At 35.9% G+C, this 15,038-nt stretch overlaps 1 protein-coding gene across 2 annotated transcripts in view; it reads left to right on the forward strand.

Moving 5' to 3' along the window:
* The window catches only part of MCU (mitochondrial calcium uniporter), a 193,336-nt gene that overhangs the window by 161,007 nt on the left and 17,291 nt on the right, over window positions 1-15,038 (forward strand). For both annotated transcript variants that reach the window (XM_034662667.1, XM_034662668.1), the window contains exons 3-4: window positions 8,847-9,017; window positions 10,138-10,242. In XM_034662667.1, the coding sequence (XP_034518558.1) occupies window positions 8,847-9,017; window positions 10,138-10,242 (276 nt within the window). The remainder of the gene's footprint in view (window positions 1-8,846; window positions 9,018-10,137; window positions 10,243-15,038) is intronic.

Here is a 15,038-nt window from a genome sequence, read left to right on the forward strand (position 1 = left end):
AAAAAAAAAAAAAAAAGATGTATTTTTAAAACCATAATAATCAAAACAGTGAAATGCTGGTTCAGGAAAGATTGTAGGGTCAGGTTAGAGAAACATTGCATATATGGAAATTTAATGTGTGATAGAATTAGCATTGTAAATCAGGAGAAAAGGCAGACTATTCAATAAATACTGCTGTTAAAATTGACTTCTTACCTCACGAAAGTAAATTCCAGATGGCATAAGGAGTGAAACGTGAAATAAAGAGCTCAAAAAGGAAAAGAAAATTTGGCCAAATTTATATTGGAAACTAAAAACAAGGAGTGCTGCTAACTCTTTTAGCCTTCTTTTTATTTGTAATAAAGAACAAAAAAAAATCTGCTTTTTCAAGGGATGAATAAATTGTGATGTATTCATACAGTGAAATTTTACATAGGACTTTAAATGAATGATCCAGAAATGTGATTCAATTTGAATAAATCTCAAAGCATTATTGAGCATAAAAGGCAAGTTGTAGAAGATTGAATATAGTACCACCATTTATGTAACATCTAAGTATATACAAAAAAAATGCCATATTTAGTTATTTAATATCATATAGCAAATTATGGACATACTTAGTGGCTTAAAACAATAATAATCCTTTATTATCTCATGTTTTTATGGATTTGGAATTCAGAAGCAATTTAGCTGGGCAATTCAGAATCTCATGGGGTTGCAATCCCATGTCAGCTAGGGTTGCAGTCATCTAAAGGTTTGACTGGGGCTGGAGGATTTAATTCTAAGATGGCTCACAGCATGGCTAAGAAGTTGGTACTGGCTCTTGATAGGAGACTCCACTTCCTCTTAATGTTGGCTTCTCCAAAGGGCTGCAGGATTGTCTTTGTGGCTACTGGGCTCCCTCAGAGCAAGTGATCCAGGAGAGCAAGACAGAAGCTACAGTCTTTCATGGCATAGCCTGGGAAGTTACACACCATCACATCTGCTGTATTCTACTGATTTTTACAGACCAGCCCTGATTTGATGTGGGATGGGACCACAGAAGGATGTGAATACGTAGAGGCAAGGATCATAGAGAGTCATCTTAAAGGCTGGCTTCTATATACTATATATGGTATATTGAGCTGTGTGTGTGTCTCTGTGTGTGTGTCTGCCTGCCTGCTTATATGTATATCATGGATGGGAATGCTAAACACCAAATACCAACTTCAGGATAGTGGTTTCCTTTGGAAAAATAAAGATTACTCTAAGTGTGGATAATGTTTTGAACAGGAGCAAGGCTGGAATAAAGTAAGGAGTCCAATTATAATGTAGCTGATAGAAGAACTGTGGTAGTGGCCTGGACTAAGAAGATGGTAGTAGTAGAGAGAATTGAAAGGATTAGAGATGTTTAGAAAACATAATGAAACGACATGGTTACTGATTAGATGTGAGGAATGTCATGTTCTGGTTCTAAGAGTAGTCAGGGATAAGTTTTTGGGATCGGGCAGTAGTTAAATAATGGTGGTGTTATTGACCAAAATGAGAAATCTCAGAGATGAGTGGTTCAGGGAAGATTAATCAATTTTAGGATTTTTTGAGTTTGAGGTATGTGTATAGGAAACTCAGCAGATAGTCGAATATAGGTTTAGGACATCATCAGCATTTAGATGGTACCTGACAGTATGGAAGGATGTGAGATTACCTAGAGTGTGTGGATTGAGAAGCACAGAGGCCAAGGACAAAGCACTTAGAAACTTTCAAAAGGATGACTATAGGAAGAAGAACCTATGAAGAAAATGAGAAAGTGTAGACAGAAAGGTACAAAACAACCAGGAGAGTGTGGAATCACAGAAGCCAAAGGAAAACTTTTTCTAAAGTGTTGAGTAGGTTGACATCATTAGATGTTGCTAAAACAAGCAAGTTAAGGGCTAAAATTCCCACTGAATTTAGCAACCTAAATCATATCTGACCTGGGAAAAAATGACTTTTTAGTCAGTTGATGAGATCCAAAGCCACTTTGCATTGGGTTGAACTCTTGCCACCTTAGGAATATCATTTAACATGCCGGACTTTATTATTCTTAGCTGCAAAAGAAAGACATAGTCTCTATGATTTCTCTATCTCTTCCAACACTAAAAGTCTCTGCTTATAGTTTGCATTTTTGATGCATAGTATTACAGAAAGGGGAAGGAAAAGAAACACAAGATCTTAAGCCACTGGAATCATCCAGTGGTTCAGCTCTAAGTAGCTTTGCAATAAACACCCTATATGTGCTTCCTTATTGCACCAGTTCCCTTTCCTAAGTCCTTAAGATGTATACAGTTATGTTCATACATGAGATGATCTAATCTGGAGGAGATTTTACCCATTATTTTGAACACCAAATAAATTTCCTAAATGCACTTAACTTTCCCACTTAACAATTGGCTAAAAAACAAGCATTTCTACAGCTTTTTCTATACCTGGTGCCCCAAAGACATTTTGTTTTTAATGTATTCCTTCTTCATCCCCAAATGTCTATTGTACTTTCACTTCTCTTCTTAGTCTGGAATATCCCTTACCTTTTTGTTTTTATGCCTAGATCCACTGTCATGTTCTCCTTCTCAATATTCATATTGGTTGACCCATAATTTCTGGGTTTCTTTGAAGCACACTGCTGTAGAACATACTTAGATTATTTCTTATTTTATTGAAATGGAAATCAAAGCAAAACATTAAAAATAAACCCAACCAAAGAACTACAATTTACACTTAAAAATAATATTTGTCTCTAGAGAATAGGAGCTGATAACTGTCAGTAGCTTGTAAATACCCATTGTGACTTTGCTACAACCAGCAGCTATTTTACATATTGTTAAACTTGAGGAACTTGGGTAATGGTTTTGGTTGCAAACCAAGAAATCTTACATTTACATTACAATCTAGTGTGTGGGAAAGGAGGAGACTTGGGGATTTATTTCAAAAGCAGTATTATAATGAAGGTTTGTCAGTCCTGAAGTGTGTTATTCTATGCACTGTTTCTCAAAGCTTTCATATTTCACTCCTTTGAAAGGCTTCATGATCTTTAGTGTAAAAAGTGGCTGAGAAAGACCTTAATTTTCTCTGTTGACTTTATCTCAGTTATTTTAAAATAGTAACCCCTAAGCACTTAGCCTGTGAAACTGATGCTTTAGTGAAACCTTTCATGCTTTTATGTTTTAAGACTCCCCATCTTTTATTTAAATTCACCTCTCTCTGCTTCTTGAAATATGTGGCTGAATATTTTTTCACATATAGAAAGAAGATAATGGGAGCACAGAAATAAATAGATTAGTCACCTAATTTTATGATGCCATCATCATTACTGCCTATAGAAAAAGTAGGGATATTCATGTTAATGTGTCTGACTAAGGAAACACTGGATTGTAAGGATTCTTATATTTAAAAAAAATTTTTTTTTATTTGTCAGAGAGAGAGCACAAGCAGGGGGAGTGGCAGGCAGAGGGAGAATCAGGCTCCCTCCTGAGCAAGGGACTCAGTCCCAGGACCCCAGGATCATAACCTGAGCCAAAGGCAGACATTTAACTGAACAAGCCAGCCCAGCATCCCACTAAGGATTCTTTGAGAAATGAAAAAGAAAATGACAAATTTTTCAAATATCTTTAGACTATCTAGATAGTACTTACTGTATATTAAGTTCATAATATTATCTTTGGCCTCTTCTTCCTTAGGAAATATAGACTACCCTTTTGGAAAAATTAAGGAAATAGAGATTTCTTTCTGTCTTCTTTTTAATTTTTATATAAACATTCAAATCATGTATCCACAGAGGATTAACTGCTGTGGGAATTGCTGCCCTGCTGTCAACAACTAGAACACCAGATAAAATACGTAAAACAATTATTTTTAGACATTGGACAATGGGGACAAGACTGTGATGTCTGAGAGAAGAAAAACAAATGGGATCGACCCTATCTTGCCTCAGCTCATAGCCTAAGTCTTTGGCTAAATTCTAAACCACAAGACCAGGCTAGAATAACTTGTAATAACAATTACCAGAAATTGTAAAATGGATAATTCTTAGTGCTCATACAGGACCAGGAATCGACTTCCCTCCTGTCAAGGAAGAGACATCACTGAATATATGAACATTCAGTGTTCTTTGAATCTTAGAAGTGGAGCCAAATTTGGCCCTATAATAAAGGAATCTCTAGATCTGTCCTAAGAAACTTTCTAAAGGACTTGAAAGGATCAAAATAATATGCAAATAACTGTACAACAAGATCCAGCACTGAACAATGTAAAAGTCACAATGTCTAACCTCAAATCAAAAATTACTAGGCATATGCAGAAGCAGGAGGAAAAACCAGAAGAAAAATTAGTCAATAGAAACAGATCTAGAAATGACAGAGATGATGGAATTAACAGACAAGGGTTTTAAATAGTTATTATAGGGGCACCTGGGTGGCACAGCGGTTAAGCGTCTGCCTTCGGCTCAGGGTGTGATCCCGGCGTTATGGGATCGAGCCCCACATCGGGCCCCTGTGCTGTGAGCCTGCTTCTTCCGCTCCCACTCCCCCTGCTTGTGTTCCCTCTCTCCCTGGCTGTCTCTATCTCTGTCAAGTAAATAAATAAAATCTTTAAAAAAAATGAAATAAAATAAAATAGTTATTATAAATGTGATCTTTATATTCAGGGGGGAAAAGGAAAACAAGCATATAAAAAATAGAGGATATAAAAATAAACATGTAACTTCTAGAGATGAAACAAATAATATCTGAGATGAAAAGCAGTTATAGATGGAATTAACAACAGATTTAGACAATGCAGAAGAAAATAATCAGTGACATTGAAGTGTATAGCAGTTAAAACTATCCAAAATGAATCTGAGAGGGAAAAAACCCTGACATATATGAAGAGAGCCTCAGTGCCCGGTGAGATAACACTACATAGTCTAATATAAGTATGATTGGAATCCCAGAAGGAGAGGGGGTAAGAGCTAGAAAAAATATTTGAGTAATGGCCAAAATTTTTCAAATATGATGAAAACTGTGAGCTCACAGATCTAAGAAATTTAATAACCCCCAAGTAAAATACTTAGGAAACCATAGAAAGGAACATTATAATCAAATTGTTGAAAACCAGTGATAAAGAAAAAATATTAAAAGCAGCCATAGGAAAAAAGACATATGTACAGAGGAATAAAGAAGAATATACATGAACTTATCATATGCTATGCAAATCAGAAGATAAAAGTTCTTTAGAGTGCTAAAAAGAAAAAAAAAATGTCCACCTAAATGTTTAACACAGCAAAATGTTCAAAAATGAAGGTGAAATAAACTTCAGACTTATCAAAATTGGGGAGAATTTATCATCAACACATTTGCCCAACAAAAAATGTTTAAGCAAATTAAGCAAATGTTCAAGCAAAAGGAAAATATGATATTAAATAGAAATTTAGATCTATATTAAATGAATGAGGAACACTAGAGGGTAACTGTGTAAATATAAAAGATATTTTTCCTCATTTTAAAATTTGTTTAAAATGTAATTAGTTGTCAAAGTAAAAATAACGTATTGTGTGGTTTGTAACACGTAGAAATAAAATGTATGAGAACAATAGTACAAAGCAAGGGGAATGGAAGTGTGTTGGTCTAAGATATCTACACTATACCTAAAGTGGTAAATTATATGAAAATCAACTGTAATATTACAGGTTAAAGATATAAATTATAAGCCTTGAGCAAGGTTCAGCAAACCCAATAGGTCAAATCCAGGCCACTGCTTATTTTTGTAAATAAAGTTTATTGGAACACAGCCATGCCCATTTGTTTACATATTACCAGTAGCTGCTTCTGCCCCAGAATGCACTCTGTAGTTCAACAGAGATTATGGCCCACAAAATCTAAAATATTCAATATCTATCCCTTTACAGAAAAAGTTTGCCAACACCTACTGTAGGGAAACACCTAAAAACATGAAAAGGTATAGTTAATGAGCCAATGTAACCGTAAAAACAGTTCATCTAAAAGAGGGCAAGAATAGAGGAAAAGTAGAAGAAAGAAGAGGTGGGTCAATTAAGTAGCAAGATTTATACACAAGTAGATTACACAACCATATTTATAATTTATTAAATGTAATAACATATACACTTTAATTAGGCTGAGATTGGAGGGTGCCTGGGTGGCTCCGTTGGTTTAGTGTCCGACTCTTGATTTCAGCCCAGGTCATGATTCCAGGGTCCTGAGATTGAGCCCTGAGTAGGGCTCCATGCTCAGCAGGGAGTCTGCTTAAGATTCTGTTCCTCTCCTTCTGCCTCTCCCACCCCATTTATGCACTCTCTCTCTCTCCACCTCTCTCTAAAATAAATAAATCTTTAAGAAAAGCAAGACTGAGATTGTCAGATTGGATAAAATAGCAAGACCCAACTATATGCTGTCTTCAGAAAATCCACTTTAAATATAGACATGGATAGGTTAAAAGTAAAAAGATGAGAAAAAGTATAGCACAAAAACGTATGTCTACACAAGGCCTTGAAAGTGGGTAATCATAAAACTTTTCTCGTAGTTGCCAAAGACTGGAAAGAGTCCAAATGTCATTCGGCAGGAAAATGAATGAATTGTGTATATTCATACAGTGAAATATTACTCAGCAATAAAAATGAACTAATGCATGCAGCAACATGGGTTAATCTCAAAATCATTATGTTGAGAGAAGTCAGATACAAAGGAGTCTGTATGATTCCAGTAATATAAAAACTCCAGAAAAGCTAAATATAATCTGTAGTGACAAAAATCGAATCAGTGGTTGCCTAGGGATTAACTGGAATGGGGAACAGGGGAATTTGGGGGAGTAATGGAAATGTTTTTATCTTCATTATTGTGTCAAAACTCATCAAATGTCCACTTAAAAGTATTTTGTGTTATTTACAAACTATGCATCAGGGTTACTTTTAAAATTTACTGAAAGAATGTAGTGTGAGGGGCGCCTGGGTGGCTCAGTCGGTTAAGTGTCTGCCTTTGGCTCAGGTCATGATCCCTGGGATCATGGGTCCTGGGATTAAGCCCTGAGTTGGGCTCCCTACTCAGTGGGGAGTCTGCTTCTCCCTCTCCTTCTGCCCCTCCCCCCACTCATGCTCTCTCTCTCTCTGTCTCAAACAAATAAATAAAATCTTAAAAAAAAAATGTAGTGTGAGGCTATCATATACATTGTAGGCCTTATAAATTACTAGAGTAAACAAGGAAATAAGATGTAAATAATTACAACACTGCAAAGTGTGAGGCATTTGGAATCTCGAGAATGTTAATCTATATGTTTCCTCACAACACTTCATTTTCCAAGGGTATGAATACTTAGAAACATTATAGAACGTATCCTTTGATTCTTAAAAAGTTAATAAACATTATCATGTATGTATCAAGCAGTGTTGTGGTTTTTTTTTTAATTTTATTTATTTATTTATTTGAGAGTGAGAGAGCGATCCAGAGAGAGAGCTCAAGTGGGAGCAGGGGCAGAGGGAGAAGGACTCCCTGCTGAGCAGGGAGCCTAACATAAGACTCAATCCCAGGACCCTGGGATCATGACTGAGCCACCCAGGTGCCCCCTCGTGTGTTAACTGTTTTAAATGGTTTATTTATTCCTCAAGACAACTCTGTCAGTTAAGGATTAAATTGATTTTATATAACAAAAGAGTGAGGCTCAGAGAAGTTATATACTATGCCCAAAGTTATAAAGCCAGGATTCCATCCCAGATTTGCCTCTAAAACCTGTTTTCCTTTACAGGCTAGTGCTAACTTATCATCGTTAAATGCTTGGTTGCTCATGTAAAAAATTCTGCTTCAAAATTTGTTTATGTATGTATTTATTTATTTAAAAAATTCACATGAAAATTATTTCAAAAGAGTTATTTTATTCTGACATTTGTTTTAGGGACTAAGGCTTTGTAAATCAAGACTATTGAGGAAGAAGATAAGGAAATAGGAATTCTGTGCTGTCATGTTGAACATCTTTTTAGTTTTATAGCTTATGATAATGTTTCCTTTAATAACTTTTATTAGAAAATCCCAAATAGTTGAGTTTTGGCTTCTAGATGACCTCAGGATGATGTTCAAGAGAACATAAAAAGAAGTGTTTTGATTATATAATAATATATTCATATTGTATAAGAGAATACTTATTTATAAAGCACCTTGGAAATAATAATTATGCCATAAATATGAATTGACTGCCCTTGAATAAGGGTCTCATTTTTTTTTAAAGATTTTATTTATTTATTCAACAGAGATAGAGACAGCCAGCAGGAGAGGAAACACAAGCAGGGGGAGTAGGAGAGGAAGAAGCAGGCTCATAGCAGAAGAGCCTGATGTGGGGCTCGATCCCATAATGCCGGGATCACGCCCTGAGCCGAAGGCAGACGCTTAACCGCTGTGCCACCCAGGCGCCCCAAGGGTCTCATTTTTTAATGTCGTTTCACATGTTATTCCCCAGGGATTCTTGAAAGCTGTGGCTCCTAGGAGCCACCTCCTACAGGTTATGGAGCCTAGCCCAGCAATCTCTGGCTATTTAAAAATCTTCCTCAATAGAACTAGGGTTTATATTCACCAATACCAAAATTGTTTCCTCAAATTTCTGGGGAAGTCTTTTCCTGACCTACTTAGAAGATAATCCTTTGCATATTGGGTTTTTTTTTCTTTCTGAAAAGTGAATTGTGTGATCTATATGATTGATCTTCCATAAGCCAGTTCCCAGAATAACCTTCAACTAAAGCTAAAGGGCATATTCTTAAACCTTTGAAAATATTTGAAACCACATTGATAATAGTAGGCCCTATGTAAGAATAGTAATAATGTAGCTTTAACTTACAACGAAATCTAATTATCATATGATTGTGGGTCTTTTTCATTCAGATGTGACAGTGGTGTATCAAAATGGGTTACCTGTGATATCTGTGAGGCTACCATCCCGGCGTGAACGCTGCCAGTTCACACTCAAACCAATCTCAGACTCGGTTGGTGTGTTTTTACGACAACTGCAAGAAGAGGATCGGGGAATTGACAGAGTTGCAATCTATTCACCAGGTACAGTCACATTCATTATTAATTCCCACCCAACCCTCATCTCACCCCAGACCACTTCCACACGTACACACACACCACTGCAAAAGAATCCCACACTCTTAACTTTAAAACACATTTTTTTTTTTGCTTAGTAAATGTCAGGAGAACCAATGACTTCTCTCTCAGTTCTCAGAATATAATTGTTGAATTTTAGGACTGTATGTACACAAAAGGCTCATTCAGAAGCACCTCATATATAATGCCATGGGCAAAGATGAGCGATCAGTCACATTTTATTTTATCGAAACTGTTATTATTAGCTTAGCCATAAAATAAATTTTTCTAACAGTTGGCCCTCATCTCTGGAGATAGGAAATGTTAAGACTTCTTTTTTAGATCTTCTGTCTTTCACATGAAAGTTTACAAAATAAAGACGTGATTGGAAAAGAATGTAAAATAAGGCACCAAAAATTCCCATTTGATATGACATCTTTCCTATTTATTTATGTAAGTACCTTATATTTTTTCCCATTCTTTGAAAAATCTTAAACTACAGAAAACATAAAACGTAGGAAATACCTATTTACCCTTGGATTTACTAGTTAACAATTTGCCACATTTCTATGCTTTAAGTAGTTTAAATATACTTAATTTTCATCTTATCTAGTAATATAATTAGTAGACCAGTATGGTGTACTTTGCTGACCCTAAAATCTGTCCCTACCAAATTACTGGCAACTAACCAGTAATTATACTGAGAAGTACCATACATCAGAAAGCATTGTGTTTTTTACTCAACCAGCTTCCATCATAGATAGATATATGACATCCATGCAGTTCTCTCAACAACCCTAGATTTCCAAGTAACACCTATAGATCTATGTAATTATTTTACTTGTTCATAAAGTTCTGTGAGAAAAGTATTGTTAAATCTTCATGGACTTGAGGTCATGAAAGCAAAAAGCTCAGATAATAAAAGCTTTGTTTAGCATAGGACTTGGGGATGAGGCAAAAGTGAACTGGAATTTAAAAGAGAAGGTACAATTTTTAAAATCAATTTTGAGGATTGCCTTTTCCTGATCATTCTCAAATAATTATGGACATATGACAAGTTTAATTTTTACATTTAAATTTTTCACAGATGGAGTTCGAGTTGCTGCCTCAACGGGGATAGACCTCCTACTCCTTGACGACTTTAAGCTGGTCATTAATGACTTAACGTATCATGTACGACCACCAAAGAGAGGTAAAAAGTAATCTTGATAAGGTCAGAGAAATATGGAGGGGCTTTTGGAAAGAACTTTGTTTTTCCCTGGATAACCTTGAAAATCAGATAATATTCAAAGAAACTGGAAGTCTTATGTCCAGATAAACTCTTTCAGTTGAACAGCTCATTGAGTACCTCATGCTTGAGTACGTGGGTAGTACTGTGACTGACATTTAGATTCTACCTAGACACCAGAATGCTTTATTATTGGATATTGTCACTCGTTCACATAAATGAATGTTCTATGTAAATTAAGCTCCTTCCCTCCATACAAGCTAAAAGTCACATCATTTTAATAACATGGCAAGGGGAATCTTTTTAAAATAAAGTGTGGACTTCTCTGTCCTCTTAAACATTTGTTACAGAAATTAATCCTTTTATGGTTTGTTTGGGGTTTTTTGATGGCTCAAGGTCAGTAGTGTGAAAGTCAATTAGTGTAATAGTCCTTAGGAACTTCTGATGTGTCTATGTTTTTATATAAAAAGTGTGGTATTTGCCTCAGGTGCAAATTTTTTTTTTAAGATTTTATGTATTTATTTGACAGAGCACAAGTAGGCAGAGGGAGAGGGAGAAGCAGGCTCCCCACTGAGCGGAGAGCCTGATGTGGGGCTCAATCCCAGGACCCTGGGATCATGACCTACGGCAAAGGCAGATGCTAAACTGAGCAACCCAGATGCCCCTTCAGGTGCAAATTTTAAGAGAGTGTCCCCAAAACACTTAGTAATCAAGATAAATAATATTTTAATGAGCTATTTTAAAGTTAATGCCAAAACCCATGATGCACAAAATATCAAAAATTTAAATGAAGGCAGTCGGTATTACTGATTTTTCTTTTTATCCCAGACTCCAATATGGCTCTGCACAGTACTGATGCTAGATAGCTCTTTAAAATAGACTTTGATATGGGTCTTTTTTGTCACTTTCCTCTCTCTGCCCTTGATCTTTATTGTCACTTAACTGCTGTTGTTAATGCCCCTTCCATTATCACCACCCTCCTAGGGCATCCCTTCTTTTCAATTCTGCATTTGAGAATTGTGTCTAAGGTAGAAAATATTCTCAGTGAAAGCCTAAACATTGAACGCCTCCAAAATCTGGTCCACATCTACTTTAAGTTTTCCTCTTTCTCTCTTACATGTTGTCTACTCTTCCTCCGCCGTTTCTTCCTTTGCTCTTTTCTGAACTGTGCCATTCTTTGCCATCTCAGTGTTTGCTCACCTTTTTCTAAGGTGCTTTTTTCCTTCCTAACCTCCTATTCCTCATGTCAAAATTGTCAAGGTCGGCTCTTCCATGAAGGCTTTAATGATCCTATTCTTTATATTCTTTCTTGTTCTGACTCCTAGGCAACCAGAAGTGACTAGTCTATTCTCTGAACTCTTCTTACTCCTTTTCTTTGTTAATGCTCAGACAGAAAGCATTGTGATTTTTGTGTCCTCCATTGACTCAGGTGGTCATTCTGTGTTGAGTGAAATAAGTGAGTTATGGTGGTAGCATTTTAATTGTTCAGAAGCCAGATTCTCTTCCGTGTGCAAGCTCGTTGAAACTTAGAAAAAGTATAGTAAATACAGCAAGAATGGACAAGTATCCTTTAAATAGTAAGATATTACTGAACCAGACTTTATTACTTTGGAATAACTGAACATCTAGACCAGGGATTGTTAGTTACATACCAGCTATGCTAATACGTTTTTCTTTATTCCCTGATTTTTGGACTCTCTTTAAAATAACAGAAGTACAGGCCTTAGTTTATTCAGTTTTTTTTTTGTTATTGTTATTGTTCTTTAAATTTGCTCTTTCTTTTCCAGCTTTATTGACATATAATTGATATAAAGCATTGTAAATTTAAGGTATACAGTGTGATGATTTGATACACTTTAATATTACAAAATGATTACCACAGTAGGATTAATTAACACCTCCATCACCTCACATAATTACCTGTGTGTGTGTGTGTGTGTGTGTGGTGACAACACTTAAGGTCTACTCTCTTAGCAAATTTCAAGTATACAATACTATATTATTAACTATAGTCACCATGCTATACAGTAGATCCCCAGAACTTACTCATCTTACAGTTGGAAGTTTGGCACCCTTTGACTGACCATACCATAATACCATATAATCCAGTAATCCCACTTTTGGATATATAACCAGTAGAAATGAAATCAGAATTTCAAAGAGATACCTGCACTCCTGTATTCAGTGAAGCATTATTCACAGTAGTGAAGATATGAAAACAACCTAATTGTCTGTTTGCAGATGAATGGATAAAGGAGATGTGGTGCATATATATAATGGAATATTATTCATCTGTGAAAAAGACAGAAACCTGCCATTTGTGACAAACTGGGTAGACCTTGAAGGCATTCTGCTTAGGAGTATTTTGTGTGTGTATGTAAATTACCTAGAGAGTTCATTCTATTTAGATTTTCTATTAGTATAATTTAAAAGGTTCACTAATATATCTTTACATAAAGTATAATAAGCAGGACAGTAAGCTTCCCTATATTATGTTGTCAAAAACTAGAGGCTTTTAATCAATGACTGATTCTAACCATCATGTCTATTACTGTGTTTTTAAAGCAGAAATGAATGTTTTAGGTTTTTAAATAGGGTTATTTCCCAAGTTGAATAAGGGAAAGTGAAAGTAGAAACTGAAAGGGGGAGATATTATATATGAATTTCTGGTAATCAGTTCATCATTCTAACAGCTCCTTGCTTTATCTACATCTCAGAACTGTGGAATACTACTCAGCTTCCCTAGAAGTCAGTTAGAATATGAAGTTTGTGGGGCACCTGGCTGGCTCATTTGGTAGAGCATGCAACTGTTGATCTTGGGGTTATGAGTTTGAGCCCCATGTTGGGTGTAGAGATTACCTAAAAATAAAATCTTTTTTTAAAAAAAAGAATATTAAGTTTGCAAGGGTCTATAATTCATGGAATAATTGTAAATTGAAATGTGAAATTTGGTAAGCTCAATAGCACGGGTGTAGAATTTTAAAATATCTTTTTAAAAAAGATTTATTTAGGGTCTCCTGGGAGGCTCAGTCTTTAAGCGTCTGCCTTCGCCTCAGGGCATGATCCCAGAGCAGATCAAGGACCTACTTCTTCCTCTCCCGCTCCCCCTGCTTGTGTTCCCTCTCTCGCTGGCTGTGTCTCTCTGTCAAACAAATAAATAAAACCTTTAAAAATAAATAAAATAAAAGGATTTATTTATTAATGAAAGAGAGAGAGAGAGAGAAAGCAAGCACGCAAGTCAGGGGAAGGCCAGGGGAGAGTCTCAAGCACACTCCCTGCTGAGCTTAGAGCCCTACACAGGGCTCGATCTCAAGACCCATGAGATCATGACCTGAGCTGAAGCCAAGAGTCTGTCACTCAACCAACTGAGCCACCCAGGCACCCCAAAGTATCTTTTCAGTATTTAAAATATTTTCGTACATCATAGCTCTCTTACCTCTGTTATTAGACAATGAGGGATTATGCCATTAGATACCATTTCTCACAAAAGCTTGAATAATACTGTTTCAAGTCCATAAACACTTTTTCCCAAACTTTTAAAACATAGTAAAAATCAAAAACACAGGAGACAAGTATTGGTGAGGATGTAGAGAAAAAGGAGACTGGTACAGCCAGTTAAAAATAATTACAATAGTTAAATAGTTAAAAATGGAAGTACTCTATGATCCAGTAATTGCACTACTGGGTATTTACCCAAAAAATACAAAAACACAAATTTAGAGGGATACACGTACCCCTATGTTTATAGCAGCATGATTTACAATAGCCATATTATGGAAACAGCCCCAGTGTCCACCAGTAGATGAATGGGTAAAGAAGATATGGTGTATATATGTATACGATGGAATATTATTCAGCCATTGAAGAGAATGAAGTCTTGCCTTTTGCAATGACATGGATGGAGCTAGAGAGTATTATCCTATAAGACAAATACCATATAATTTCACTTATATGAATTTAAGAAAAAAAAAATGAACAAAGGAAAAAGACAAATCAAGAAACAGACTCTTAACTAAAGAGAACAAACTGACGGTTACCAGAGGTAAGGGGGCGTGGGGGGATCAGTGAAACAGGTCATGGGGATTAAGGAGTGAGTGCGCTTGTTGTGATGAGCGCCAGGTGCTGAATCACTATATTGTACACCTGAAACTAATATAACACTGTATGTTAACTATATTAGAATTAAAAATTTTTTTAAAGATCTTTAAAAACATAGTAAAGAAAATCATTTTCTTTTGATAATATATAAAATAGGTTTTAATTTTATTTCCACCATATTATATTCATCTCCCTGTGTGGGGAAGATATTGCTGGCATCCAAGTCACCACTCTTTTTCAGCTGCATCAAGAGAACAGTCTGAATTTCTGTATTTGAGAAGGTTGGCAATCATCCAGATGAGTAGGCATATTCCTCTTCCCCACATTGGGACTCTTTTTAGTAAAAAGGCTAAACAGAAAAGAAATTGAAGGTACTAGAGCTCAGGTATCAGATGATGAGGAGGAACACTAGGATTTTGTGTATACATGGAGCAGATGGAACAAATCTAATAAAGAGGTTAATGAAGGAGAACTTTTACAAGACAGTTTTTTTTAAGTTTTGAAACAATTTTTTCTACTCACCCCCCTCCTTTAACTTTCACTTCTCTCTTATTTTCCTTTTAAGACTTTATTTATTTGTCAGAGAGAGATAGAGTGCGTGCACACAAGCAGGGAAGCAGCAGGCAGAGGGAGAAGCAGGCTTCCTGCTGAGCAAAGAGCCC

The sequence above is a fragment of the Ailuropoda melanoleuca genome, chromosome 6 (assembly GCF_002007445.2).
Source record: "Ailuropoda melanoleuca isolate Jingjing chromosome 6, ASM200744v2, whole genome shotgun sequence".
Lineage (NCBI taxonomy): Eukaryota > Metazoa > Chordata > Mammalia > Carnivora > Ursidae > Ailuropoda > Ailuropoda melanoleuca.